This window comes from Nerophis ophidion, linkage group LG27 (genome assembly GCF_033978795.1).
Source record: "Nerophis ophidion isolate RoL-2023_Sa linkage group LG27, RoL_Noph_v1.0, whole genome shotgun sequence".
NCBI classification, from domain to species: domain Eukaryota; kingdom Metazoa; phylum Chordata; class Actinopteri; order Syngnathiformes; family Syngnathidae; genus Nerophis; species Nerophis ophidion.
This window is the reverse complement of record NC_084637.1, coordinates 12,481,522-12,508,883: the sequence shown is the minus strand read 5'-3', so window position 1 is coordinate 12,508,883 and position 27,362 is coordinate 12,481,522. Positions and strand designations below refer to the sequence as shown.

Genomic DNA, 27,362 nt, shown 5'->3' with positions numbered 1-27,362 from the left:
GGAGCTGCCATGCAAGGCACTAACCAGCACCCATCAGGAGCAAGGGTGAAGTGTCTTGCTCAGGACACAACGGACGTGACGAGGTCGGTACTAGATGGGGATTGAACCAGGGACCTTCAGGTTGCGCACGGCCACTCTCCCACTGCGCCACGCCGTCCCGCCTGTGGATCTCACCATCCAATCTTCCCTCACTCGTGAACAAGACTCTGAGGTACATGAACTCCTCCACATAGGGCAAGATCTCTTCCCCAACTCGGAGATGGCACTCCACCCTTTTCCGGGAAAGAACCATGAACTCGGACTTGGAGGTGCTGATTCCCATCCCAGTCGCTTCACATTCGGCTGCGAACCGATCCAGTGAGAGCTAAAGATCCTGGCCAGATGAAGCCATTAGGACCACATTATCCACAAAAAGCAGAGACCTAATCCTGCAGTCACCACACCGGATTCCTTCAACGCCCTAGAAATTCTGTCCATAAAAGTTATGAACAGAATCGGTGACAAAGGGCAGCCTTGGCGTAGTCCAACTCTCACTGGAATTGGGTCCGACTTACTGCCGGCAAAGCGGACCGAGCTCTGACACTGATCGTACAGGGAGCGGACCGCCACAATCAGACAGTCCGTATCAAGGCAAAATCCTGTATTTTCCAGTCAACATCTGACCCTCACACTCACCATAAACATAGAGGCAAGCTGTGTTACTCCTGGTCCCGTCAGGGTACGTGTTGAACTCGCAGGTGTAGCAGGCTTCGTCTTCAATCGAGACCGGTTGGAAATTCAGCTGGGGGGCTCCCAGACTTCCACTCAGGCTGAGGCGAGTTCGCAGTGCCTCCTCGATGCTGGAGTGACCTTGTTTGGCGTAGGAGGCCAGGGTGACGGCGTGGCCCTGCTGGGATGTCTTCTTCCACAGAACCTGCTGCACACGTTCAGGGAGGTCGTACCAGCAGGAGAGGACGGCCGGCTTGCCACTCACGGCCGTTTTATTGCCGTCGAGATGCACCCTGGCTGGGATAAAGCACACATCGGAATGATACAGCAGACTTTCTGCTTACACCAACAAAGGTACGGTAAAAAGTTCACAGGGACATTTTTGCAGGAGCCGATTTAACAAGGAAGAGTCTGGGGCTCAAACTGTGTTTGCTCAAAATTTAGAACAGGATGGCTGCTGAGTGGGTGGGCTTTACCTCCTGCTCATCAGGTGGGGGTTAAAATGGGTCAGACGTGAGTTTGAATGTTCTTATCGCAAGTGTTTCCATTAACTGTTTGGTAATTACAAACCCCGTTTCCATATGAGTTGGGAAAGTGTGTTAGATGTAAATATAAACGGAATACGATGATTTGCAAATCCTTTTCAACCCATATTCGATTGAATGCACTACAAAGACAATAAATTTGATGTTCAAACTCATAAACTATATTTTATTTTTTTGCAAATAATAATTCACTTAGAATTTCATGGCTGCAACACGTGCCAAAGTAGTTGGGAAAGGGCATGTTCACCACTGTGTTACATCACCTTTTCTTTTAACAACACTCAAAAAACGTTTGGGAACTGAGGAAATTAACTGTTGAAGCTTTAAAAGTGGAATTCTTTCCCATTCTTGTTTTATGTAGAGCTTCAGTCGTTCAACAGTCCAGGGTCTCCGCTGTTGTATTTTACACTTCATAATGCGCCACACATTTTCGATGGGAGTCAGGTCTGGACTGCAGACGGGCCAGGAAAGTACCCGCACTCTTTTTTTACAAAGCCACGCTGTTGTAACCCGTGCTGAATGTGGCTCGGCATTGTCTTGCTGAAATAAGCAGGGGCGTCCATGAAAAAGACGACGCTTAGATGGCAAAATACGTTGTTCCAAAACCTGTATGTACCTTTCAGCATTAATGGTGCCTTCGCAGATGTGTAAGTTATCCATGCCTTGAGCACTAATTAACTCCCATACCATCACATATGCTGGCTTTTCAATTTAGCGTCGATAACAGTCTGGATGGTTCGCTTCCCCTTTGGTCCGGATGACACAATGTCGAATATTTCCAAAAACAATTTGAAATGTGGACTCGTCAGACCACAGAACACTTTTCCACTTTGCATCAGTCCATCTTAGATGATCTCGGGCCCAGAGAAGCTGGCAGCGTTTCTGGATGTTGTTGATAAATGGCTTTCGCTTTGCATAGAAGAGCTTTAACATGCACTTACAGTTGTAGCGACAAACTGTATTTAGTGACAGTGGTTTTCTGAAATGTTCCTGAGCCCTTGTAACAAGGAAGAGTCTGGGGCTCAAATTGTGCATGCTCAAAATTTACAACCGGATGGCTGCTGAGTGGGTGGACTTTACCTCCTTGCTCAACAGGTGGGGGTTGGAATGCATCAGACGTTAGACTGAATGTTCTTATCCCAAGTGTTTCCGTTAACTATTTGGTAATTATTTATTTACTCCAAATAGCATGCAGATAGACGCTAGGGGTGCTCAAACATGGAACTCATGTATTGGGAGTGCGTACACGCAAAAACCTGGCGTGCGATCCTTTTTCAAGACAAAAAATTCGTCCTCTGCCTACATTTGGTTTCAACAATGTAAAAACATGTTGAGGCAAGGGCACAAAATTCACCTTTTTGCATTTCATGTAGCTCTTCTGGGTTGTAATAATAAATTGAGTGATCAAACAAGAGTCAAAGTCTTCCATATCTTTTTTGATTTATATTTAAATTTAAATCGATATTCAAATTTAAATGTCATCCATCCATTTTCTACCGCTTATTCCCTTCGAGGTCGCGGGGGGCGCTGCAGCCTATCTCAGCAAAAATAGGGCGGAAGGCGGGGTACACCCTGGACAAGTCGCCACTTAATGTATATTTAAAATGGGATTTAAATGCTTTAAAACCAAATATTACATACTTTTCACATGCTAGTGAGCAGGCTACTGTATGGACACATTTTGTTGTAAATAACACCATTTACATTCATCTTGGGGATAGTGTTGTCCTGATACCAATATTTTGGTACCGGTACCAAAATGTATTTAGATACTTTTCGGTACTTATAAATAAAGGGGACCACAAAAAATGACATTCTTGGCTTTATTTGAACAAAATATCTTACAGTATATTAAAGGGGAACATTATCACAATTTCAAAAGGATTAAAAACAATAAAAATCAGTTCCCAGTGGCTTGTCGTATTTTTTGAAGTTTTTTTCAAAATTTCACCGGTCCCGGAATATCCCTAAATAAAGCTTTAAAGTGCCTTATTTTTGCTATCTTCGAAACCACTATCCATTTCCCTGTGACGTCATACAGTGCTGCCAATACAAACAACATGGCGGTTACCACAGCAAGATATAGCGACATTAGCTCGGATTCAGACTCGGATTTCAGCGCCTTAAGCGATTCAACAGATTACGCATGTATTGAAACAGATGGTCGGAGTATGGAGGCAGATAGCGAAAACGAAATTGAAGAAGAAATTGCAGCTATTGAGCGAATAGCTACTGATGCTATTCGGCCATAGCGTGGGTGTACCTAATGAAGTGGCCCATAGCATGGCTGCCTTATTAGCATCGCCGGTAAAATGTGCGGACCAAACGATCAGGACTTTCGCATCTTGTGACACTGGAGCAACTTAAATCCGTCGATTGGTAAGTGTTTGTTTTGCATTAAATTTGGGTATCTAGTTTCAAATGTACATACAGCTAGCGTAAATAGCATGTTAGCATCGATTAGTGTAGCATGTTAGCATCGATTAGCTGGCAGTCATGCTGCGACCAAATATGTCTGATTAGCACATAAGTCAACAACATCAACAAAACTCTCTGTGCCATGTCTGCCTTACCATCGCTGGTAAAATGTGCAGACACTCCGGCACATTCAATGGGGGTCTGGCGGCAGATTTCTTGCCAGTGGTGCAACTTGAATCCCTCCCTGTTAGTGTTGTTACACCCTCCGACAACACACCGACGAGGCAAGATGTCTCCAAGGTTCCAAAAAGTAGTCGAAAAAAACGGAAAATAACAGAGATGAGACCTGGTGTTTGTAATGTGAGAATGAATATGGCGGGTGTGTTACCTCGGTGACGTCACGTTCTGATGTCATCGCTAAAAGACCGATAAACAGAAAGGCGTTTAATTTGCCAAAATTCACCCATTTAGAGTTCGGAAATCGGTTAAAAAAAAATACATGGTCTTTTTTCTGCAACATCAAGGTATATATTGACGCTTGGATAGGTTTGGTGATAATGTTCCCCTTTAAACATGTGTTTCTTATTGCAAGTTTGTCCTTAAATAAAATAGTGAACATAGAAGACAATTTGTCTTTTATTAGGAAGTAAACAAAGGCTCATAATTTAGCTGCTTACATATGCAGTAACATATTGTGTCATTTTCCATTCTATTATTTTGTCAAAATTATAAAGGACAAGCGGTAGAAATTTAATTATTAATCTACTTGTTCATTTGCTGTTAATATCTGCTTAATTTCTCTTTTAACATGTTCTATATACCCTTCTGTTAAAATGGAATAATCACTTATTCTTCTGTTGTCTGATACTTTGCATTAGTTTTGGATGATACCACAAATTTAGGTATCAATCCGATACCAAGTAGTTACAGGATCATACATTCAAAGTCTTCATGTTCTCAGGGACATATTGTCATGATCCGTGGTCGGAATCATGTTTTGTTTTTTTCTCTTAGTTTTGGACTCCTTAAGTTCTTGTTTGTGACACTTGAGTTTGGTTTGGTTGCCATGGCTAATTATTGTTTTCACCTGCCTCTGGTGTTCCAACACTCACCTGTCTCTAATCAGATGCATTATTTAAGCCTGCCTTTGCCAGTCAGTCGGCCTGGAGTCATTGTTCGCTTCATGCCGTGTCCACATAAGTTTTGTTTGTTCATGCCACAGCTTGTGAGTTTCCCATGTCCGTAGTCCATGCTAAGTGTTAGCTTCAAAATTTCCTGCGCTAAGTTTTGTTTTTTTTAGCTTCTCGTGCGAGCGGCACGCTTTCCTTTTGTTGTTTGCCTGTTATTTTGGAGTTGGATGATTTTTGATGAATAAATTATCTCCTACTGTCATCCGGAGTTGTCCGTTCTGCATTCCTGGGAGAACGACCCCGCATAAAGATGCAACCCCATTGTGACACATAATAATGAGTTCATAAACATAATATACATTTGAAAAAAACAAAATACATTTTGTGATGCTAAAAAATATCGATATAATCATAGTAGTATCGACTAGATACGTTCCTGTACTTGGTATCATTACAGTGGATGTTAGGTGTAGAGCCACCCATGGCATTTGTTTACATTCAGGAACACAGTAGCTGTTGTAGGTGTGTAGTGAAGCATATGTAGTGGACCGGTACTTTTTAGAGGTGGTATAGTACCGAATATGATTCATTAGTATCCCGGTACTATACCAATACCGGTATACCGTACAACCCTACTTGGGGGTAATCAAAGTCACCCAAATGTGGTCCCACCTACTCTAAAGGTTTTTTGATGCAATACCGCCTGAGGGGTTCGAAGGTACGTAATATCATCGCTTAATTGCAGTGATTTCTCCAAATCCTCTGAACCATCCATCCATCCATTTTCTACCGCTTGCCACTTTTGGGGTCTCGGGGGGTGCTGGAGCCTATTTTTGCTGCACATGGGCTGAACCTTTTGATGATATTACGTAGATGGTGAAATCCCTAAATTCCTTGCAATAGCTCGTTGAGAAATGTTGTTTTTAAACTGTTCGACAATTTGATCACAGATTTAATGACAAAGTGGTGAATATCGCCCCATCCTTGTTTGTGGATGACTGAGCATTTCATGGAAGCTGCTTGTCAGCGTTATTTGGTGACGAACCCCAAGATGCAGAGATGGAGGCAGGCATGGAGTGAGAAAACATGATTTAATAAAGATACTACGACAAAATCAGACAAAAGGGTACTAACACAAAGCGCGCACGAGTCGGATAACAAACTAAGGGTCTTTAGCATAGAAGCTAGCAAGAAACGACAAAGGGCCTAGCGTGGAAGCTAGCGGGTTGCAAACAGGAAAACAGAAGTTGTTACTTGTAGAGTGAAAACAAAACAGAAGCAGGGAACAAAAACAGTAAGTTACAAACAAACGAATGTAGCTTACCGCTATGCTGCAATAAAACGACACGATAGCAACGACAGGAGAGACATGTGGCAACGACAATGATCCAGCACTGACTGGAAGACAAAGTGGGTACAAATAGGAGCGGGCTGATTCAATACAGGTGTGGTCAGGTGCCAATCAGCCGCAGATGAGGTGAAAACAGCATACAGGGAGACAAACAGGAAGCTGAACCAAAATAAGAGCACTTGACAGGAACTAAATACAGGAGATACTAAACACAGAGGAAACAAAGACAAATGCAGAGGAAAAAACTAAAACATAGACAAACTGTCAAGGGAAAGCCTGACACTACTTTTATACCCAATCATGGCACCCACCTGTTCCCAATTAGCCAGTTCACCTGTTCCAAATAAGTGTTTGATGAGCATTCCTCAACTTACTCAGTCTTTTTTGCCACTTGCGCCAGCTTTTTTGAAACATGTTGCAGGCATCAAATTCCAAATGAGCTGATATTCACAAAAAATAACAGTTCGAACATTACATATCTTGTCTTTTCGGTCTATTCAATTGAATATAGGTTGAAAAGGATTTGCAAATAATTTTATTATGTTTTTATTTACGATTTACACAATACGAATGTAGCTGAGATAGGCGCCAGCGCCCCCCGTGACCCCAAAAGGGAATAAGCGGTAGGAAATGGATGGATGGATGGATGGACAATGTGCCAACTTCACTGGTTTTGGGTTTTGTACATGAGGCCCCCTGCCCTTTTGCCTTGCCTGGAGCCCTTTTTTTGTTTTTGTATCTGCCATATTTTATATATTTAGAGGCCTACTGAAATGAGATTTTCTTATTTAAACGGGGATAGCAGGTCCATTCTATGTGTCATACTTGATCATTTTGCGATATTGCCATATTTTTGCTGATAGGATTCAGTAGAGAACATCGACGATAAAGTTCGCAACTTTTGGTCGCTAATAAAAAAGCCCTGCCTTTACCGGAAGTAGCAGACGATGTGCGCGTGACGTCACGAGTTGTAGGGCTCCTCACATCCTCGCATTGTTTATAATCATAGCCTCCAGCAGCAAGAGCTATTGGGACCGAGAAAGCGACAATTTCCCCCTTAATTTGAGCGAGGATGAAAGATTTGTGGATGAGTAAAGTTAGAGTGAAGCACCAAAAAAAAAAAAAAAAAAAGCGACGGCTCCGGGCGGCGGCAGTGGAAGCGTTTCAGATGTAATTAGACACATTTACTAGCATAATTCTGAAAGATCCCTTATCTGCTTATTGTGTTAATAGTATTTTAGTGAGATTATAAAGTCATACCTGAAATTCGGATGGCTGCGGTGAGCGCCAGTGTCTCTGAGAGAAGCCGAGGAGCCAAGATCACAGCTGCCTTTTTGACAGGAGGAGGTCCCATAATCCACTGAAGTCTCCAGTAAGAGCCAACTTAATATCACAATTTTCCCATCCAAAAACATTGCTGGTTGACGTAGAGAAACATGTTCGCTTGACCGCTCTGTGTTAAAGCTTCACAACAAACAAAGAAACACCGGCTTTGTTTTGGTTGCTAAAGGCAGCTGCAATCCACCGCTTTCCACCAACATCATTCTTCTTTATAGTCTCCATTAATAATTGAACGAATTGCAAAAGATTCAGCAACACGGATGTCCAAATCACTGTGTAATTATGCGATGAAAAGAGACGACTTTTAGCCGTGTGTGGTGCTGGGCTAATATGTCCGCTACAACCCGAGACGTCACAAACACGCGTCATCATTCCGCGACGTTTTCAACAAGAAACTCTGTAGGAAATTTAAAATTGTAATTTAGTAAACTAAAAAGGCCGTATTGGCATGTGTTGCAATGTTAATATTTCATCATTGATATATAAACTATCAGACTGCGTGGTGGGTAGTAGTGGATTTCAGTAGGCCTTTAAGTTCTTGTGATAATTCCTCCATAAAATGCTCGACCTCTTTGACAGGCCTCGACCCCTGCACCTCCTTCTCATTTAGCACTGAGCCGACAGTATGTGTCCTGTGACTCGCAGCATCAGACACACGGGTAACAACAATGTGAAATCCCCAGACGTTATTTAGTGCAAAACGCTACTGGTCCAAGATCTCCTAAACAAAAAACATAGAGAAACAACTCAAAGCTTTATCAAGTTGTTTACTGAGTGTTGTCATGTTCAACGAAGAGAAAGAGGGCATTTTGTCAACATTTGCATTTCAGTACTTGGAAAATTTCACAGAAAAATGTCAAACATAAGGGGTTTTCATTTTCATCTCTAACAGTTAAATCAGTAAAAATAGGTGCTTGAACTCAAGTCCCTTTCTCTAACAGGAGGTGTCAAAACCACAGATGTAGTCATTCTGAAAGGAGGCAATGACAGATTGAAAATTCTAATTATTGATATTAAAAGGTATGTTTGAAGTTGAGCTATAACATTGTGTTGAGGTTGTGAAGTGAAGTGATTATATTTACAAACCCCGTTTCCATATGAGTTGGGAAATTGTGTTAGAAACGGAATATAATGATTTGCAAATTATTTTTAACCCATATTCAGTTGAATATGCTACAAAGACAACATATTTGATGTTCAAACTGATAAACATTTTTTTGTTCGCAAATAATCATTAACTTTAGAATTTGATGCCAGCAACACGCGACGAAGAAGTGAGGAAAGGTGGCAATAAATACTGATAAAGTTGAGAAATGCTCATCAAACACTTATTTGGAACATGCCACAGGTGTGCAAGCTAATTGGGAACAGGTGGGTGCCATGATTGGGTATAAAAGCAGCTTCCATGAAATGCTAATTAATTCCCAAACAAGGATGGGGCGAGGGCCACCATTTTGTAAGCAAATTATCGAACAGTTTTAGAACAACATTTCTCAACGAGCTATTGCAAGGAATTTAGGGATTTTACCATCTACGGTCCATAAAATCTTCAAAAAGTTCAGAGAATCTGGAGAAATCATTTCATGTAAGCGATGATATTACGGACCTTTGATCCCTCAGGCGGTACGGCATCAAAAACCGACATCAGTGTGTAAAGGATATCACCACGTGGGCTCAGGAACACTTCATAAAACCAATGTCAGTAACTACAGTTGGTCGCTACATCTGTAAGTGCTAGTTAAAACTCTACTATGCAAAGCAAAACCCATTCATCAATAATACCCAGAAACACCGCCGGCTTCGCTTGGCCCGAGATCATCTAAGCTGGACTGGTGGAAAAATGTTCTGTGGTGTGACGAGTCCACATTTCAAATTATATGTGGAAACTGTGGAGGTGGTGTCCTCCGGAACAAAGAGGAAAAAAAACATTCGGATTATTATAGGCGCAAAGTTCAAAAGCCAGCTGCTGTGATGGTATGGGGGTGTATTAGTGCCCAAGGCATAGGTAACATATACATCTGTGAAGGCACCATTAATGCTGAATGGTCCATACAGGTTTTGGAGCAACATATGTTGTCATCCAAGCAACGTTATCATGGACGCCCCTGTTTATTTCAGCAAAATAATCCCAAGCCACGTGTTACAACAGCGTGGCTACGTAGTAAAAGAGTGCGTGTACTTTCCTGGCCCGCCTGCAGTCCAGACCTGTCTCCCATCGAAAATGTGTGGCGCATTACTCAGCGTAAAGTACAACAGCGGAGACCCTGGACTGTTGAACAACTGAAGCTCTACATAAAACAAGAATGGGAAACAATTCCACTTTCAAAGCTTCAACAATTAGTTTCTTCCGTTCCCAAACGTTTATTGAGTGTTGTTAAAAGAAAATGTGATGTAACACAATGGTGAACATGCCCTTTCCCAACTACTTTGGCACGTGTTGCAGCCTTGAAATTCCAATTATTATTTGCAAAAAAAACCTAAAGTTTATGAGTTTCAACATCAGATATCTTGTCTTTGTAGTGCATTCAATTGAATATGGGTTGAAAATGATTTGCAAATCATTGTATTCCGTTTATATTTACATCTAACACAATTTCCCAACTCATATGGAAACAGGGTTTGTCTATAGCGCTTTTTCTCTAGTGAATCAAAGCGCTTTACATAGTGAAACCCAATATTTAAGTTACATTCAAAACAGTGTGGGTGGCACTGGGAGCAGGTGGGTAAAGTGTCTTGCCCAAGGACACAACGGCAGTGACTAGGATGGCGGAAGCTGGGATCGAACCTGGAACCCTCAAGTTGCTGGCACGGCCACTTTACCAACCGAGCTAAATCGCCCCGGTATAGCTGGGTTATAGCCAGGTTGAGCTGCCACAACTGATTGGAGGATGCGGGAAGAACTGTGGACACTCTTGTGATTTTGAGGACCAGGTTTGAGGACCAGTTATAGACAATTTAGAGTGAAAAGCTAATTTTATTTTCAGTCGCATACAAAACATTCTAACTTGGATTGTTTCCCTGGCTTCGAGACTCTCCTGAAGGACAGTGTGGTGAAGACACAACAAACTACTTTCTTGTCTCTCCTGGACACACACCTGTTGTTGTTGACTTTGGACTAGCGACTGCACGTCATCAAGGCCGCGGAAGAGAGAAAGCGATGATGCACTGTGCCCAAGACAAATTTCCCCGCGGGGACATTAAAGTTGAACCTTGAACCTTGACACACTGCAGGCATACACACGAACATGCATCCACAAAAATATACGCAACACACATACATACCCCACCCCACCCAATCCAACGCCCTCAACGCAAATCCCATAGGGGTGATGAAAGGATGGTCAGTGCCTGAGAGCTGCGGCCAACCATCATGACCCCGCACTCCCTCCCCTCTGCTGCTAGATATCCCGAGATGTACGTTGTAATATGTATATATGCTTTGCTATGGAGTTTTTTTTCCCACTCCGGACTGGGCCCCCTTAGTAGCCCAGTTTAGTTTGTGTTTTTTTACTCATCCTTCCCCAGCGTTTTACCTTTTTCCTCATCTTTTACGGGGCGCCTGTTCAGCGTTCCTGTTCTGTAACCCTGTACACTGTTTGTTTGTCTAATCTTGAACGGGTTTGTGCTGAAGACAAACTTTCGCTGTTTAGCTCGGTCGGTAGAGTGGCCGTGCCAGCAACTTGAGGGTTGCAGGTTCGATTACCGCTTCTGCCAACCTAGTCACTGCCGTTGTGTCCTTGGGCAAGACACTTTACCCACCTGCTTCCAGTGCCACCCACACTGGTTTGAATGTAACTTAGCTATTGGGTTTCACTATGTAAAGTGCTTTGAGTCACTTGAGAAAAAGCGCTATATAAATATATAATTCACTTCACTTGTGCAATGATAATAAAGACTTATCCTATCCTATCCTATCCTATCCTATATTTGCTACAAGTGTGATGTTTATGCTTCATCTCTGCATAAAAAAATGGGGGAAAAATTGTGTCTTGTACGCACATTTATACTGTCAACTGTATGGTGGTATTTCTAAAATATACCGGTATTAATAATAACTAATCGCCCATCCCTAATTTCAGTTCCATTCATGTGTAGTGGCGGTTCGGCGGCTCAATTTTTGTTTCATCTGACCACGGAACTTTCCTCCAGAAGGTCTTATCTTTGTCCATGTGATGTCAGATGAAACAAAACTTAAGCTGTTTGGCCACAATGCCCAGCAATATGTTTGGAGGAGAAAAGGTGAGGCCTTTAATCCCAGGAACACCGCTCCTACCGTCAAGCATGGTGTTGGTAGTATTATGCTCTGGGCCTGTTTTGCTGCCAATAGAACTGGTGCTTTACAGAGATTTTTGTTCAGTTTCCCGTTTGTCTCCCTGAGTGCTGTGTCCCCTCAGCTGTGGCTGATTGGCACCTGGCCACACCTGGGCTCAATCAGCCAGCCACTATTTAGACCTGCTTTCTCCTCCAGTCAGTCCTGGATTATTGTCATTAATACTTGTCGTTGAACATGTAGCTGTTTGGAGTGTGCTGTCTTTTTGTTCATAGTTACTGTTTGCTGGTTCCTGTTCCCTGCTTCCACTTTGTTTGTTCCTGGTTCCTGGTTTGTGTTTCTTCTTTATTGTGACATTTTTGGACATTAAATTATGTTTTCCTGCACCAAGCCTGCCTTCTCTGCATCTTGGAGTTCGTCACCAACACACCCTGACAAAAATGGGCCAATGAGAAAGGAGGATTACCTCAAAAATATTCAGGACAACCTAAAATCATCAGCCCGGAGGTTAGTTCTTGGGCGCAGTTGAGTGTTCCAACAGGACAATGACCCAAAACACAGGTCAAAAGTGGTCAAGGAATGGCTACATCAGGCTAGAATCAACATTTCAGAATGGCCTTCCAAAACTCCTGACTTAAACGTGTGGACAATGCTGAAGAAACAAGTCCATGTCAGAAAAAACAACAAATTTAGCTGAACAGCACCACTTTTTATCAATTGGAGTGGTCAAAAATTCAACCAGAAGCTTGCCAGAAGCTTGTTGATGGCTACCAAAAGCCCCTTATTGCAGTGAAACTTGCCAAGGGACATGTAACCAAATATTAACATTGCTGTATGTATATTTTTGACCAGCAGATTTGGTCACATTTTCAGTAAACCCATAATAAATTCATAAAAGAACCAAACTTCATGAATATTTTTTTGTGACAAACAAGTATGTGCTCCAATGACTCTATCACCAAAAAAAACAAGAGTTGTAGAAATTATTGGAAACTCAAGACCGCCATGACATTATGTTCTTTACTGTCAGAGTTAGTTTGTGACGAACCCCAAGATGCAGAGATGGAGGCAGGCATGGAGTGAGAAAACATAATTTAATAAAAATACTAGAACAAAAACAAACAAAGGGTACAAATAAAAAGCGCGCACGTGGGCGGATAACAAACAAAAAGGCCTAGCGTAGAAGCTAGCAGGTATCGAGCAGGAAACAGAAGTTGTACTTCTAATATGAACTTGGAAGCAGGGAACAAAAGATAATAAGCTACAAACTACTATCAAATATAGCTTACCGCAACGCTGCTTTGACACGATATGAGACTACACGACACGCCAGGTAGCAGCGACAAGAGCGACATCCACAAGACAATAATCCAGCAACTGACTGGAGGAACAAAACAGACTCAAATAGAAGCGGGCTGATTGACACCAGGTGTGGCCAGGTGCCAATCAGCCGCAGCTGAGGGGAAAACAACACAGGGGGAAAAAAAACAGGAAACAGACAAAATAAGAGCGCTGACAGGAACTAAAAACAGGAAATACTAAACATACAGAGAGGAAAAACTAAAACACAAACCAACTGTCAGTGGCAAGCCTGATATTTCCAGTGTAGGTAAACTTTTGACCACGACTATTTATGAATAATATGCATGTATAATCAACGTTGTATCAATGTCTGGGAGAATCCAAGCCCGGCTGCGAACTCACCCGTCACCCTGATGCACGCGCTGCCTTCCTGCGAGCCCCGGGGAAAGACATCGAAGATGCAGCGGAAGCAGCCCTCGTCCTCAGGCAACACCCTGGCGATGGTGATGTAGCTGGAGTCCCCGTGTGAGGCCGTCAGCCGCACGTTGGGCAGCTGGTGGCTGATGCGGACCGCCGTCCTCTCTTCGTACGCCAGCAGGAGCTTCCTGTCTTTGTCAAGCCAGCGCACCTGCTGGATGCTGTCCCCCGTGGTCGTTGTCACATTGCAGCCCAACAGGACAGGTGTGCCCGCCTCTGCATGTATAGTGGGGGGGGATATGACCTCACCTAAGAGGACACAAGGTTCACTCAGTCAGTTTGGTCTTTTTTGGTGTATCGGCTGACCAATATTGCGAAATCCCAAAAAGAGGACATATACAGTGGGGCAAAAAAGTATTTAGTCAGCCACCGATTGTGCAAGTTCTCCCACTAAAATGATGACAGAGGTCTGTAATTTTCATCATAGGTACACTTCAACTGTGAGAGACAGAATGTGAAAAAAAATCCAGGAATTCACATTGTAAGAATTTTAAAGAATTTGTAAATTATGGTGGAAAATAAGTATTTGGTCATCCATTCAAAGCTCTCACTGATGGAAGGAGGTTTTGGCTCAAAATCTCACGATACGTGGCCCCATTCATTCTTTCCTTAACACGGATCAATCGTCCTGTCCCCTTAGCAGAAAAACAGCCTCAAAGCTTGATGTTTCCACCCCCATGCTTCACAGTAAGTATGGTGTTCTTGGGATGCAACTCAGTATTCTTCTTCCTCCAAACACGACGAGTTGAGTTTATACCAAAAAGTTCTATTTTGGTTTCATCTGACCACATGACATTCTCCCAATCCTCTGCTGTATCATCCATGTATCCATTTTGGTATAAACTCAACTCGTCGTGTTTGGAGGAAGAAAAATACTGAGTTGCATCCCAAGAACACCATAACTACTGTGAAGGATGGGGGTGGAAACATCATGCTTTGGGGCTGTTTTTCTGCTAAGGGGACAGGACGATTGATCCGTGTTAAGGAAAGAATGAATGGGGCCATGTATCATGAGATTTTGAGCCAAAGCCTCCTTCCATCAGTGAGAGCTTTGAATGGTTGACAAAAATACTTATTTTCCAACATAATTTACAAATAAATTCTTTAAAATTCCTACAATGTGAATCCCTGGATTTGTTTTCACATTCCGTCTTTCACAGTTGAAGTGTACCTATGATGTAAATTACAGACCTCTGTCATCATTTTAAGTGGGAGAACTTGCACAATCGGTGGCTGACTAAATACTTTTTTGCCCCACTGTATATGCATACCACGGCCGGGACCAGGTGAAAATTTGCCAATGATACTCAAACTTGCTTTGTAAATAATATATTTATTTAAATAAAGCATTTTTTCTCCTGTGTTGACAGCAGTGTTGGCGCTAGGAATTTTCAAGATGGGGTCCCAAGGACCCCATCAAGTCATAAAAATGGGGTCCCACAATACATTTTTGGGGTCCCATTTTTTTGTAAGCATTTTATAAAACAAATGCTAAACGTATGCATTGTCCTGTTATATCTCATAATCTATACTGTGTTTTGGAAAAACGTTGCCATAGACCAGGGGTCGGCAACCCAAAATGTTGAAAGAGCCATATTGGACCAAAAATACAAAAGCAAATCTGTCTGGAGTCACAAAAAATTAAAAGCCATATTACATACAGATAGTGTGTCATGAGATATAAATTTAATTAAGAGGAGTTAAAGGAAACTAAATGAGCTCAAATATACCTACAAATGAGGTATAATGATGCAATATGTACATATAGCTAACCTAAATAGCATGTTCGCATCGATTAGCTTGCAGTGACCAAATATGTCTGATTAGCACTCCACACAAGTCAATAACACCAACAAAACTCACCTTTGTGCATTCACGCACAACGTTAAAAGTTTGGTGGACAAAATGAGACAGAAAAAAGAAGTGGCATAAAACACGCCCTAGAAAGTCGGAGAAAGTTGTACATGTAACAAACGGGGGTGAGTTCAAGGACCGCCAAAATTAGTAGGACAAAACGGCGCTCGCCAAATACTCGAATCAGTGAAGCATGTTTAATATAAACAGTGTGCTTTATAACAATTAGGGAGGTTTGTGTCATGTTTGTCCTCCTGCAGAATCCATATGAAAACAAAAAAATATTTTTTTTCCCCTAATTTTTTTCCATTTTTCATACATTTTTTAAAAAACTCCAGAGAGCCACTAGGGCGACGCTAAAGAGCCATATGCGGCTCTAGAGCCGCGGGTTGCCGACCCCCGCCCTAGACGTTACTTACTGTAAAATAAATAATATAAAAGGAGACACATTTGTATACATATGTAAATGTATTCAGTTATAAACATTCATTCACTTTCTTCTTTCCAACATAAAATTTTCTATGTTTTTTATTCAATAAGTGGTAGGTGTATTTATTTCAGTTTAAAAGTGTAAAAATATTTTTGGTTGGGTCATGAAATGATGATAATGGTGTGCCAGGGCATACATACATTTTAGATTTAACGCTTAAATCTCTGGAGTCTACATGAACTTCACATCCATTCCTCATTTCAAAATGTTTTAGTTATTTTACGTTGTTTTTTGTATTTGTTTGTTTTCCACCCTTTTTTGTCAAACAAAACTGTTTTTTATGGCAAACACACACAATATGTAAAATCTTCCACCAAAATTCTTTTTCAAAGTGAAATATTTGATGTGAAGTAATCGGGGTTGAAGTGGGGGCAAGGGGGCAGTGCAGTGTGTATATTGTAGCGTCCCGGAAGAGTTAGTGCTGCTAGGGGTTCTGCGTATTTGTTCTTTTGTGTTTATGTTGTGTTACGGTGCAGATGTTCCCTTGAAATGTGTTTGTCATTCTTGTTTGGTGTGGGTTCAGAGTGTGCCGCATATTTGTAACAGTGTTAAAGTTGTTCATACGGCCACCCTCAATGTGACCTGTATGGCTGTTGATCAAGAATGCCTTGATTAACAATCAATCCACTATCTCGCTCTCTCTGCCCCTCCCTCACAAATTCTGCTGCGTGGCACTCCTTCACAATTTGTTTTGTTTTTAACCCCCTCTTAACCCAGTACGTACATTGAAAATACATGCAACCCTGACTCAAAACACTGGACATTTGAGGCATTTAAGAAACTCCACCCGCAAAAGACGACATGTCCGGGGAAAAGTGGACGTATGGTCAGTTTATTGGTGTAGGTTACTGCATTGGTTCTTAAAAACTTTTTTCACCAAGTACCACCTCAGAACATTTTTAAGGGAAATATAAACAAACTTTAATTGATTGATTGATTTTTCTATATTCAAACACAATGTTACTGTTCAAACTCTGTATAATGATACAGCGGTCCAAAATATTATTTATACTTGTTTAATAAAACCATGCCTTGTTTTTAATGAATAATTAAGCTACCTTATTTTAACGTTGGACAATATGGTGCTACTTGTAGAGCCAAGTTTTTTTCTGAAGTAGTGAAAAAAGTTCGAGAACCACTGTTTTATATCATCTAAGTTTGGTTTTAAACAAAACTGCACGTTTTCGGGGGGATTTTGCCCATCATCCACTTCCATTGTAGATGCTTGTAGTATTGGCTATTACACATTACACAAACGAAAATGCAAGGCTATATTTGTGGGTCTCAATTAGGCAGCTTCAAGTCTTGGAAATCCTCCAAGGTTCTGAAGGGATTTTTGTTTTTCTCATCCGGCTTTTAAAAAACACTGATTTTCTGTTATGTCTACAACAACACAGACATTTTCAAAAATGCACGTTTCCTCTTATCTGTTAGGAATCCCCCTTCACACACTCATAAAAAACCACATTAACCAGGTGGCATGCACTTTTTGTCCAACTAAAAAACTAAAAAAAAAACCTATTAACTTTGGGGTGTCTCGAATCTGTCCGTTTGGGGGAGGGTACTGTCATCATCTGTTGTTTGTGTCCCAGGTTGTTCTGTGTCTTTTTCAGGTAACACTTTAGTATGGGGAACACATTCACCATTAATTAGTTGCTTATTAAAGTAACATAGACCTAATTTAGAGTTATTTTGACACTAGGGGAACATATAAGGGTTTCGTTTCTCTTCAGTTTGTCTAACACAATGCACAAGCAAACAATCATATTTGAATAAAAATGAGATGACTTATTTACAATTAATCCAACAGGAAGATTCTTAGTTAATGGCTTACTGGTTGTATAATAAGGCCATGCAAAATAAGGCAATAATAACTACTTAATAATGACTAATTAAGAGCCAATATGTTACTAATTTGCAAGCAACTAATTAATGGTGAATATGTGTTCCCCAAACTCAAGTGTTAACTTTTTTCCTAATGTGCACATCTATGCCCTAATTAGCACCTGTGTCTTTTATATCATTTAAGTTTGGTTTTACAAAAAACTGCACGTTTTGGGCGGGATTTTTACCATCATCCACATCCATTGTAGATGATGGACATGTGGATGATGGGCAATACACCGTTCCCTTTTAAGTTGTTTTTTTTTTGGACGGAATCCTAAGAAAGAAAAAGGAAGTGGGGCACATGATATGCTTTGATGGGGTGTGCAATGTTTCCTCCATTATTGCACGCGCAACTTGCATACATTGGGGCAAAAAAGTATTTAGTCAGCCACCGATTGTGCAAGTTCTCCCACTTAAAATGATGACAGAGGTCTGTAATTTTCATCATAGGTACACTTTTCATTATTACTATTTTTTTTTTTACACTGTGGCACTTTGAGGTTGTTTGCTCAACGTAAAGTGCTTTTTACAAATAAAATCTTATTATTATTATTATTATTATTACTTCAACTGTGAAAGACAGAATGTGAAAGAAAACATATCCACACTGTAGGAATTTTAAAGAATTTATTTGTAAATTATGGTGGAAAATAAGTATTTGGTCAATAACAAAAATTCAACTCGATACTTTGTAATATAACTTTTGTTGGCAATAACAGAGGTCAAACGATTACTATAGGTCTTTACCAGGTTTGCACATGCAGTAGCTGGTATTTTGGCCCATTCCTCTATGCAGATCTTCTCGAGAGCAGAGGTGTTTTGGGGCTATCGCCAAGCAACACGGACTTTCAACTCCCTCCACAGATTTTCTATGGGGTTGAGGTCTGGAGACTCGCTAGGCCACTCCAAGACTTTCAAATGCTTCTTATGGAGCCACTCCTTCGTTGTGTTTGGATCATTGTCATGCTGGAAGACCCAGCCACGTTTCATCTTCAAAGCTCTCACTGATGGAAGGAGGTTTTGGCTCAAAATCTCATGATACATGGCCCCATTCATTCTTTCCTTAACACGGATCAACCGTCCTGTCCCCTTAGCAGAAAAACAGCCCCAAAGCATGATGTTTCCACCCCCATGCTTCACAGTAGGTATGGTGTTCTTGGGATGCAACTCAGTATTCTTCTTCCTCCAAACACGACGAGTTGAGTTTATACCAAAAAGTTCTATTTTGGTTTCATCTGACCACATGATATTCTCCCTATCCTCTGCTGTATCATCCATGTGCTTTCTGGCATACTTCAGGCGAGCCCGGACATGCACTGGCTTAAGCAGGGGCACACGTCTGGCACTGCAGGCGTAGTGTGTTACTGATGGTAACCTTTGTTACTTTGGTCCCAGCTCTCTGCAGGTCATTCACCAGGTCCCCCCGTGTGGTTCTGGGATTTTTGCCCACCGTTCTCATGATCATTTTGACCCCACGGGATAAGATCTTGTGTGGAGCCCCAGATCGAGGGAGATTATCAGTGGTCTTGTATGTCTTACATTTTCTGATAATTGCTCCCACAGTTGATTTTTTCACACCAAGCTGCTTGCCTATTGTAGATTCACTTTTCCCAGTCTGGTGCAGGTCTACAATTCTTTTCCTGCTGTCCTTCGACAGCTCTTTGGTCTTGGCCATTGTGGAGTTTGGAGTCTGACTGTTTGAGGCTGTGGACTGGTGTCTTTTATACAGATAACGAGTTCAAACAAGTGCCATTAATACAGTGGAGGACAGAAGAGCTTCTTAAAGAAGAAGTTACAGGTCTGTGAGAGCCAGAGATCTTCCTTGTTTGAAGTGACCAAATACTTATTTTCCACTATAATTTACACATAAATTCTTTAAAATTCCTACAATATGAATTCCTGGATTTTTTTTTCCACATTCTGTCCCTCACAGTTGAAGTGTACCTATGACGAAAATTACAGACCTCTGTCAACATTTTAAGTGGGAGAACTTGCACAATCGGTGGCTGACTAAATACTTGTTTGCCCCACTGTATCTCAGGATGGATGAGGGGACACACAATTGTGGTTATTTATACGCAACTAACCTTGCGTGCTGGATGTTCCTCCGATCCAGAGCAGTAAGGTCAGACGCAGTCCAAGCATGTCAAACTGATAACACACACACACAATTGATGTTAGGCCTTAGCTTTAGGAAGTTCTGGAGAACTTTTGATGCAGACTCACCCTCGTCAATCAATATTCAGCAGGTGTGGTTCTGCATGGCGCACTGTCTGCTGCATGAGAGGAGAAATAGGCTTTAGTCGTCATTTGCTTTAAGGTCAATTAAAACGGAGTGACACACCACTTTCCACCCGGCAGCAAAAACAAAGTCTAGACAAGTGTTTTTCAACCACTGTGCCGTGGCACACTAGTGTACCGTGAGATATTGTCTGGTGGAGATGACGTAATTTCACCTAATTGGGTTAAAAATATTATTTGCACATAAGTAATTATAATCCGTAAATAATGTGCCGTTGTTGAGTGTCTGTGCTGTCTAGAGTTCGGCAGAGTAACCGTGTAATAATCGTCCATGTCAGTAGGTGGCAGCAGGTAGATACTTGCTTTGTAGATTGCACTTGGGGATAGGTTGATTGGCAACACTAAATTGGCCCTAGTGTGAGAATGTGAGTCTGAATGTTGTCCGTCTTTCTGTGATGGTGACGACTATGAGGTGGCGACTTGTCCAGGGTATACGCCGCCTTGCACCCGAATGCAGCTGAGATAGGCTCCAGTACGACCCACAACCCCAAAAGGGACAAGTCGCAGAAAATGGATGGATGGATGGATGTCGGGAACACGCTGTGTCGTGATCACAATATCCAGACGACGGCGGGAGGCAGCGTGCAGGTAAAAAGATATTGTGAGGAGGCGTGGCCGGCGGTCCTGCAGCGAGGCTCCGAAACAAGTGTCAGGTGTGTAGATGGCCCACTTGGGCGCAGTTGTGCAATCACCTCTCAGTGTGTAAAAGGGCAGCAGGAGAGGCAAGTGGGGCAGAAGAAGTTGGAGAGCCAGTGGATGCAAAGCGACAGCGTCCGAGAGCGAGATTCAGAAGACGACATGGGCGGCTGAAAAGGCGAGTAGTGGAGGAGGAGCTGAGAAGCGACCCAACAAGACGAAAGTTAATTTGAAAAAATGAAAGAATTCACAAACTGCTCGCCGTCATGTCTGTCCTTGGTGGTCCATGGAACCCGGAAGGAGGAAGTCCTCCACAGGTATCTCATGCTTAAACCAAAAATAAACAAATGGCGAGTGCCGCTATGGAAAAGGCTTTGAAGCTTGGGCATGGCTATGCAAAACAAAACTAAAGCTGAACTGGCTGCAACTTAAACAAAACACACAATGCTGGACGACAGCAAAGACTTACAGCGCATGGAGCACAATTTAAAAAGTCTGGATTGCGAAAACAAAGCAGGTGTAGAGAATAGCGCTCAAGGAAGACATGAAACTGCAACAGAAAAATACCAACAAAACAAAAAATGTACCATAGTAGCAAAATAAATATTTACATATGATATATACAGTATATACTATAAATACTGATATATTATATTATATTTGTATATGGTATATACAATATTATAACAAATCCCAATTACCATAAATAATATTACAGCAAATGCAACAGCTGCAGCAAAATAATAATTTAAAAAAATATATCGACAAACCCCGTTTCCATATGAGTTGGGAAATTGTGTTAGATGTAAATATAAACGGAATACAATGATTTGCAAATCCTCTTCAACCCATATTCAGTTGAATGCACTACAAAGACAAGATATTTGATGTTCAAACTCATAAACTTTATTTTTTTTTTGCAAATAATAATTAACTTAGAATTTCATGGCTGCAACACGTGCCAAAGTAGTTGGGAAAGGGCATGTTTACCACTGTGTTACATCACCTTTTCTTTTAACAACACTCAATAAACGTTTGGTAACTGAGGAAACTAATTGTTGACGCTTTGAAAGTGGAATTATTTCCCATTCTTGTTTTATGTAGAGCTTCAGTCGTTCAACAGTCCGGGGTCTCCGCTGTCGTATTTTATGCTTCATAATGCGCCACACATTTTCGATGGGAGACTGGTCTGGACTGCAGGTGGGCCAGGAAAGTACCCGCATTCTTGTTTTATGAAGCCACACTGTTGTAACACTTGTCTTGCTGAAATAAGCAGGGGCGTCCATGATAACGTTGCTTGGATGACAACATATGTTGTTCCAAAACCTGTATGGACCTTTCAGCATTAATGGTGCCTTCACAGATGTGTAAGTTACCCATACCTTGGGCACTAATACACCCCCATACCATCACAGATGCTGGCTTTTGAACTTTGCGCCTATAACAATCCGGATGGCTATTTTCCTATTTGTTCTGGAGGACACCACATCCTCTGTTTCCGAATATAATTTCAAATGTGGACTCGTCAGACCACAGAACACTATTCCATCAGTCCGGCTTAGATGATCTCGGGCCCAGCAAAGCTGGCGGCGTTTCAGGATATTGTTGATAAATGGGTTTTGCTTTGCATAGTAGTGTTTTAACTTGCACTTACGGATGTAGCGACCAACTGTAGTTACTGACAGTGGTTTTATGAAGTGCTCCCAAGCCCATGTGGTGATATCCTTTACACACTGATGTTGGTTTTTGATGCCGTACCACCTGAGGGATCAAAAGTCCGTAATATCATCGCTTACGTGCAGTGATTTCTCCAGATTCTCTGAACTTTTTGATGAATTTACGAGCCGTGGATGGTAAAATCCCTAAATTCCTTGCAATAGCTCGTTGAGAAATGTTGTTTTAAAGGAAAGGATAATGCAGATGGATGGATGGATGGATGGATGGATGGATAGATGGATGGATAGATGGATAGATAGATAGATAGATAGATAGATAGATAGATAGATAGATAGATAGATAGATAGATAGATAGATAGATAGATAGATAGATAGATAGATAGATAGATAGATAGATAGATAGATAGATAGATAGATAGATAGATAGACGAATAGATGTATAGAACTTTATTGATTCCTTCAGGAGAGTTCCCTCAGGAAAAATAAAAATTCCAGGAGCAGTCTACAGAATTGAGATCAAATTTAAAAAGTAAAAAGTAAGTATTAAAAGTAGGTATTAAGCAGACTAAAAATGTACCATAGTAGCAACATAAAAAACAAAAAATATGTAATATTTATTTATACAGTATATAACATATACTGATATATTATATTATATTTTTAAATAATATACACTATAACAAATCCCAATTACCATGGACAATATTACAGTATGTGTAACAGCTGCAGAAAAAATAATAATAACCACATTCATTATTTGAACATTTTAACAAGTGGAGATGTTTTTGGAGTATTTGTTTCTGACATGCTGAATAATAAAATTACATGATGGAACATCAAAAGGAGTAGGAAGAATCAGATCTTATTTAGTCCTATATTTGCCGGATTCATGTCTATTACTCATAATTCCTTCACACAACCTGTTTAACATGTTGACAGAAAAATAGTAAATAATGATAAAAAAGATAATACATACACTGGTATATGTACAAAAATAATATTATTGAGGTAACAATTGTGTTACGGCATAGAAAATCAGATTAAACTCACCCACGTGTCAAGAAGAATTACTTTTCGGTGAGCAGCATGTCAAATGTGCTGCATGTGACATGAAAGTCAAAGAAAAAGTCCAAACTTCCAAATACCCCTTCAACGTCATGCTATCCTCATCATTGTTTTTTAAAGTGGGCCCTCTAGTGGCTATTTTCTGTAATTCGCTCGGATACAACATACTTTATCCATCCATCCATCCATTTCCTACCGGGGTGCTGGAGCCTATCCCACTTTATTTGTCCCCAAAATGTGTACAATGATGTGGTTGCACGGCAGATACAAAAAGTCCACAAAAAAAAGTAAAAACACACAAAAAAAACAAGAGGAAAACATCAAAGTACCTAAAAGACATTAAAAAAGTGACAGAGCTGATAACACAAAAAAAACAAGAGGAAAACATCAAAGTACATAAAAGACATTAAAAAAGTGACAGAGCTGATAGCGCCTGTTCAACATACAGCTACAAAAGTAAAAAGAACACCCCCCAAAATGACCAGTAAATAAGTCCGTTGCTTAGGCCTGACTTTTTTTTATAATATATGACATTTGTTTTTTTCTTCTTTTTAATCCAAAACTGTCATTTGATTTTTTAAAAATCAAATACATTTTGTTGTCAACATCCCATAATTATTTTGTTTGAATCAAAGTGGGAATGTGTCCTGATAAATAATCAGATACGAGTTGACGAATACAATTCAGTTCAACAGTTATGTTTATATTCCAGATAAAGTCCAAAGTTTGTATGAAAAGGTGACAAAAATAGGCTTACATGTCCGAGAGGAAATAAAAGTGTTCCGTATCTCCAGTTTAAAACTGCTTTGACACTTGGGCTTTATTTGAGAAAGTAAACCAAACACGATAAACAGGCAAAAACTAGGATAAAATAAATGTTCTTAATGCGGACACGTTTGTTACTGGATAATTTCAAATATGATTTCTGCCTTGAAAACTTGGTATCTGTAAGTGACATGCAACCAGCTGCCAATTCAGCTGCACCAATTCAACATACAGCTACAAAAGTAAAACAAAATAACCCAGAAAATGACCAATAAGTAAGTCAGTTGTTTAGGGCTACAACCACTAAGGGGGTGACTTTTTATAAGATGGGACATTTGTTACCTGGGAGGTGTTTCCGTCTGTGATGGCATGTTGATATGATTTCACTGCCCTTGTTGAGGGATGACAGGTCTGGATGATATATAATAAACAGTTTCTCTTTTAAGCATAGGTTGCATCTTTTATTACCACTGTTGTAAGGTGTGCTGGATTCAAGAATTTGCCATGTTATTAAATATATTCAACATTATTGTCTTTTAGGTTCCAAATGTGCTTGCTGAGTTCTGTAGAATTCCGCAAGGTCTGGTTTCTAAAGGAGGCCTTGTGATTATTCCATCTGGCTTCAAACGCTCCTTAGTTGGGTTTATTAGTCAGGCTTGTTGGGTTATTTGCGAAGTTGGGTTTGTGGTCCTTCAATGTGATGAAGGTATGTCATTTATTTAAAAAAAATACAAAAATACAATACTTGTTGCTGTCAATGTTCCATAGTTAGGTTGTTTGAATCAAAGTGGGAATGTGTACCACAGTTCATTATGTTCACACTACACAGACATTGTGACATCATCAAGGCTTACTTTCATCCATTTGGGAACCAGAATGAGGTGATGGAAGAAAGAAAAATATATTAAAATATCAGACAAAGTCATGTCGAAGTTTGTTTTTTGCATCCCATAGCAGATAACCGTGGTGTGTTCAGGGACCTTCGATTTTAATTCGAAACAGCAGTCATTAGTTTTTAAAGATGGGGTGGCTTAACCCCCAGCACTAGTAATACACTATATTGCCAAAAGTATTTGACCACCCATCCAAATGATCAGGATCAGGTGTCCTAATCACTTGGCCCGGCCACAGGTGTATAAAATCAAGCACTTAGGCATGGAGACTGTTTCTACAAACATTTGTGAAAGAATGGGTCGCTCTCAGGAGCTCAGTGATTTCTAACTGTCGTAGGATGCCACCTGTGCAACAAATCCAGTCATGAAATGTCCTCGCTCCTAAATATTCCAAATTCAACTGTTGGCTTTATCATAAAAAAATAGAAGAGTTTGGGAACAACAGCAACTCAGCCACCAAGTGGTAGGCCACGTAAACTGACAGAGAGGGGTCAGCGGATGCTGAAGCGCATAGTGCAAAGACTTTCTGCACACTCAGTTGCTACAGAGCTCCAAACTTCATGTGATCTTCCAATCGGCCCACGTACAGTACGCAGAGAGCTTCATGGAATGGGTTTCCATGGCCGGGCAGCTGTATCTAAGCCATACATCACCAAGTCCAATGCAAAGCGTTGGATGTCGTGGTGTAAAGCACGTCGCCACTGGACTCTAGAGCAGTGGAGATGCCTTCTCTGGAATGATGAATCGCGCTTTTCTATCTGACAATCTGATGGACTAGTCTGGGTTTGGAGGTTGCCAGGAGAACGCTACATTTCGGACTGCATTGTGCCAAGTGTGAAATTTGGTGGAGGAGGAATTATGGTATGGGGTTGTTTTTCAGTAGTTGGGCTTGGCCTCTTAGTTCCATTGAAAGGTACTTAGAATGCTCCATTATAACAAATCATTTTGGACAATTTCATGCTCCCAACCTTGTTAGAACAGTTTGAAGTGGGTCCCTTCCTCTTCCAACATGACTGTGCACCAGTGCACAAAGCAAGGTTCATAAAGACATGGCTGACAGAGTCTGGTGTGGATCAACTTGACTGGCCTGCACAGAGTCCTGACCTGAACCCGATAGAACACCTTCTCGACCAACATCAGTGTGTGACCTCACCAATGCGCTTTTGGAAGAATGTTGGAAAATTCCTATAAACACACTCCGCAACCTTGTGGACAGCCTTTCCAGTCATATTGAACCCTATAGGGATGGTTCATATGTGAGTCAAGGGAGGTGGCCAAATACTTTTGGCAATATAGTCTAATGCAGGAATAATTAGAATATTTTTTGTATTATTTTATGCTATGAAGCAAATGGACACATGACATATTTATTTCAGTTTTTAAAACTCACAATATGGCTACTTGATAATACATTTGTCCGCACATCAAGACAAGTGCTACATCTTCTTCTTCTCCTTGTTTTCTTTGAGATTAATTAAATTAAATAATTATGGCGAGGGAACATTAACTTTACATTAATATGAATTAGGGCTGGGCGATATATCGATACACTCGATGTATCGCGGGTTTGTCTCTGTGCGATACAGAAAATGACTATATCGTGATATTCAAGTATACGTTCTCACCCAGTTGCTTTTAGACAGCAAGCGCACCTTCTTACATACGTATACGCCCTCGCGGAGCAGAGAGGTAGCGGCACGGGTAGCGTTAGCTGTGATGCTAGCGGAGCCGTGCGAGTGGTAGTACGAGAGAAAGAAGGTGACAAATGAAGGAAGGAATAATTGCCAAGAAAAACAGCAGGGGGTCCTTTGTCCTTCAAGCGGGAAGATGGTGAACAGACAATCGTGATTTGTCAAGTGTGGGGCAAAAGCGTTGCTACAAAATGTAGCATTTCTGCTAATATGTAGCATCATTTGAAAAGTCACCTGCTAGAGAATGAAGAGTACTTTCTACGCATGTCAACATCTCCATTTAGTGTTGCTCATTTTTATTGGACAGTTACTGAAATATCTTGTGTGACATCATGCACAAAAGTGCACTTTATTTGTTTTAAACTATCGTAGTAGCGTTCTGTACAAAAAGTGAACTTTGATTTGTGTTGATTTGATACATCATCTTAGTGACATCATGCACAAAAAGTGCACTCATAGCTTGATTTAAAATGTCTCTGACAATCTTGCACTTTCTGTTTTGGAAATGACATGAATGTTTGTGCCACTGCTTAATAACTGTTTAATAAATACAATTTTGGT

General features: G+C 40.9%; 1 protein-coding gene across 5 annotated transcripts in view; it reads right to left on the bottom strand.

Annotated features, from left to right (window-relative positions):
• The window catches only part of LOC133544393 (OX-2 membrane glycoprotein-like), a 42,745-nt gene extending 15,480 nt beyond the window's left edge, over nucleotides 1-27,265 (bottom strand). For 2 of the 5 annotated variants that reach the window (XM_061889663.1, XM_061889667.1), the window contains exons 1-5: nucleotides 23,438-27,265; nucleotides 20,000-20,049; nucleotides 19,861-19,924; nucleotides 13,468-13,791; nucleotides 676-1,005 (exon numbers count right to left, since the gene is read on the bottom strand). In XM_061889663.1, the coding sequence (XP_061745647.1) occupies nucleotides 676-1,005; nucleotides 13,468-13,791; nucleotides 19,861-19,918 (712 nt within the window). In that variant the 5' untranslated portion in view covers nucleotides 19,919-19,924; nucleotides 20,000-20,049; nucleotides 23,438-27,265. Of the gene's footprint in view, nucleotides 1-675; nucleotides 1,006-13,467; nucleotides 13,792-19,860; nucleotides 19,925-19,999; nucleotides 20,050-21,179; nucleotides 21,261-23,437 lie in introns of all 5 variants that reach the window. The other 3 variants (XM_061889666.1, XM_061889665.1, XM_061889664.1) reach the window with 3 other exon arrangements.
• Nucleotides 27,266-27,362: the final 97 nt, after the last annotated feature.